The sequence below is a fragment of the Triticum aestivum genome, chromosome 3B (genome assembly GCF_018294505.1).
Source record: "Triticum aestivum cultivar Chinese Spring chromosome 3B, IWGSC CS RefSeq v2.1, whole genome shotgun sequence".
NCBI classification, from domain to species: domain Eukaryota; kingdom Viridiplantae; phylum Streptophyta; class Magnoliopsida; order Poales; family Poaceae; genus Triticum; species Triticum aestivum.
The window spans coordinates 210767843-210771679 of record NC_057801.1 but is presented as its reverse complement, the minus strand read 5'-3'; the positions used below and the strand labels follow the sequence as shown (position 1 = coordinate 210771679).

Genomic DNA, 3837 nt, shown 5'->3' with positions numbered 1-3837 from the left:
AAGAGGTGTGTCCGGAATTGACCGAGGACGCCGGCTTAAGCTGCAATCGCCTGGATACTCAAGTAAGTAGCCATGTGTCCGGACATACCGTTTGTTTGCATATCTTGGATTTGCCTTTTAACCAATCGCCCTTTGAATAGGAGTGGATAGCGCAAGCAAAACTGATACGGTGTCCGGCCCCCCTCCCAGAGACCACGCCGGATCCCGTGTTGGTCAAGATGCTGGAGGTTGCGCCTTCAGAGGAGGGCGAAGGGGAAAACAGAGAAACTACCGCCCCTACCAAGGAGGCTTTCGAGAAAGGGGGGATCGAGAATCCCTCCTTCCAGGGGGAGAAGAGGACCGCTTCCGAAGATCCGGAGGCTAAGGCCTCAAAGCGGGGTAAGAAATCTTCACCAGAGGGTCCTGCGCCAGGGGAAGCCCCGACCGCACTATCTTCCCTAAGGAATCAGCCCTCCAGCGAGCCATAAGTAGAAAAAGGGGAGTTTTGTAATAAGGGACATCCCTATTTTTGCTTCTGAGGATAACCGAAGTTTTTGCCTTGTAGTTCGGATCTCTGTCCTTCTCAACTGAGCTCGTCTTCGGGGGACCTTCGTCCGGAGATGATGGAGAGCGAGACGCCTCCATCTGCCGCCCATCAGGCGGGGTGGAAGACCCTGAGGTTTCGTCGCGGAGGGTATCCCCGAGTCCAGCAGGGCCGGAGAGTTCGGCACCAACTGGTGTACGACGGGGGGAGCTGAAGGATCTGCTCGAGAGGGCGTCTATCTCAGAAGATCATCGTACATTAATGAGTACGGTGATTGAAAGAATTTCATCCGCTGAGGGCGGGTTGCATGATGCCATCAAAAGTTTACTGGCGGGGTTTGAGGTACGTAAAAATGAAATACCTTTTGACAGTTTTGCACATAGAGTGCGCCCTGTATAGATAGTAGCCCCTGAGACTCGGTATGTTGTCGAAAATGACGGCGTGCCGAGGATCATAATCTCAGTTATTAATTCTTGCCTTTCCTATGCAGGTGGCGGATTGTCCGATGGCTAGCCGGAATGATAGAGTTGCTGAGCTAAAGCGGCAACTCGACATTGCGGCTGCGGACATCGCGCTGGTCAATAAACGACTTGATGAGTCACAAGGTAGGTTGTTTCTCCGTGGTCACCTAGTAAGGGAGCTGGTGCCCACTCCTTACAACATGTATGCTTAATGCAGATGGTGCCGCTACTCTGGAGGACCTTCGGGCAGAGCTTGCTCGAGCCAAGGAGCAGGCCAGAAGGAGTGATGCGGCTGCCTCGAAGGCAGCCGAAGAGCTAAAAGCCGAAAAGGCTTCTCACTGTCGAAGCAGGGAGGAGATGGCCGGAATGGCCGTGAAGCTGAAGGATGTTACCGACCGCTATGAGGTTCCTGAAAAAGAATGACGAGCGGAGCAAGAGGACCTGAAGAAGGCCACCGCCAAAGCCAAGGATGCCCGTTCTGCAATGAGGGCTATAAAGGAGGAGCTGCGTCAGGCCGGAGACATTGCGGCTGGAAAGACCTTTCTGCTGCACATGAAGTTCACAGATCAGAAGTATGCTCAGCTTGGCCAGCTGTGGGGTGCGGAGGATCAATATCTGGATTTGGCGGCGAGTGCGGCGGATGCGGTTGTGCACTTCCGAAGCCAAAAGGATCACGAGATGGAAGAGCTTTTTTGGTCTCAATTCCACAGTCCGGAGCGTTCACTTCCGTTGACCGATCGGTTGGCTGAGTGGGCTGAGCTGAATAGATTGTCCGGATTTGCCATGACGGATGTAGTGGCTCATCTGTCGCCGGATAGGCCCAAGCCGAAGAGTTATTTTGGCTTATTACAGCAATTCCTTGGGGCGGTGCCGCATATCAAGGTGATGAAGCGGTCGGCATGCATAGAAGGTGCACGGATGGCTCTCGCCTGTGTTAAGACATCACGGGGTTCGCACGAGAGCCGGTTACCCACCGAGCACTATTTTGGGGAAGTCCTGCAGGGTGCTCGTTTAATAGAGTCACAGTGCTCGAAAAATGTTATGTTCAAATGACATGTATGATTTGTAAAACCATATTCATAATATAAGTTCCTTTTATACTTGTGCGTTCAAGTATTCAAATATCTCATGTGCGGCTGTTAATGTATACGTGTATATAACCTGAAAGATGGCAGTCTTCGGCTTCAGCCCCCACGCACATGGTGCGGGGGTGTTTGCAAAATAGCGCATTTTCACACTTAATCCAACGTCTTGGTCCTGTGAAGGAGGTGGTAGCGTAGCAAACTAGGCAACCGGACTATAATGCTTTATCACTTTCACTTAGCCATAGGAGTTCGAAGGTGGGGCTACGACATAGCCCCTAGGGGCACCGCGTTCTCCGAATTCGGGACACGTATGTGCCTGACCGGGAAACGGTCCTTCGTCAAAGCGGCGGAATTCTAGACATTCCGTTAGTCGATCGAGTGGTTGACCAGTCTCTCGCTATATCATGACAGTCAGTTTTTGGCTTTCTCTACTGAGGTGCTCGCCCAGCCGAACCGGGGCACAATCGCAGTAGTTCTCTGGGTGCCACGTTAGTCGATGATACGGAACGTAAGGCAGCAAAACACAGGAGCAGGGCAAACCCAACATTTGACCAAAGAGATGATTCGGAGCTGATGCATATAAGGCCTAACTCGAGACGCCGAACACTCCCTGAGGTATTCGGTCTTTATGAAAACGGGTAGAACGATGCCCTAAGCCCCTAGTGTCCAGGTACGGGCGAAAACTTCTGACGCGGCCGATGCCAAAACGCCAGTCCCCTCCTCGGTTATGATAGGAAACCAGGGGATGTGTATCAACAAGAGACAGTAAGAAAGGTTTACGCAGGGTCTTAATCTGAAAAGAATCCTTGCAACGGGTCCCTACTGCACGTCTGCGCCTGTGTCTCCGTTGTGTTGTATCCTGGACGGGTGTAGCACGCTATTCATCTGTAAAAGAGAAGAACTTAGCTTGGGAAAATACCGTGCCAAAAATGTATTTAAAACAGAGTATGATTTAAAATATGAATAAAGTTGAGCTTTATTGGCTCTAATTGTTTATGCTCACAGCCCCTTGTAGAGGGGTATGTGGCTAGGAAGCCCCTAGTTTGTTTATGCCGGACTCTCCTAGCCATGTCCGGGGTCTTAGGCGACCTTTCAAAGAGATAATGCCTCGTGGACCAGGCATTTTAAGTGTAAGAGACGCGTAATGCGGTATTGCGTTAAAGCGGGCGAAAGCTTCATGTCCCAATAGTGCTTGGTGGCTACTTTTAAATGGGGCGATATGGAAGATTAGCTTTTCGCGACGGAAGTTGTCGGATGAACCGAACACAACTTCTAGTAGTAAGGAGCCCGTGCAATGAGCGTAAGGGCCTGGCGTCACTCCTTTGAAGGAAGTCCTGCTATGGTGAATTTTGGTAGGGTCTATCCCCATCCCGCGGATTGTGTCCGGATATAGCAGGTTTAAATCGCTACCGCCATCCATTAGGACTTGTGTAAATTGTAGTTCGTCGATTATAGGATCCAATATCAAAGTAGTCCATCCTGCGTTTCGAATATTTTTGGAGTAATCCAGATGGTCGAAAGTAATTGGTTTTGACATCCAATCTCGGGATTTCGCTGGGGTGGACCGTGCGGCATGTGCTTTGATAGACGCCTCCGTATTTTTCCTTGTTATCACTTGAAGTGAATTCACTATTTTTACTTCTTGTGGGAAGTTCTTTTGTTTTCCAGCGCTCTGCTTGTGGGGTTCGTCATCGTCCTCGCTTGGCATGTCAAGCCCCTTGTGTTTGGCGTTGAGTCGTCCAGACTGCTTGAAGACCCAACAATCTCG

At 50.7% G+C, this 3837-nt stretch overlaps 1 protein-coding gene across 1 annotated transcript; it reads right to left on the bottom strand.

Moving 5' to 3' along the window:
- Window positions 1–3096: 3096 nt before the first annotated feature.
- Window positions 3097–3597, bottom strand: LOC123067456 (uncharacterized; the record flags this gene model as incomplete). Its single annotated transcript, XM_044490242.1, has 1 exon — window positions 3097–3597. A coding segment is annotated over one exon (501 nt), but the record flags the coding sequence as incomplete, so codon positions are not given.
- Window positions 3598–3837: the final 240 nt, after the last annotated feature.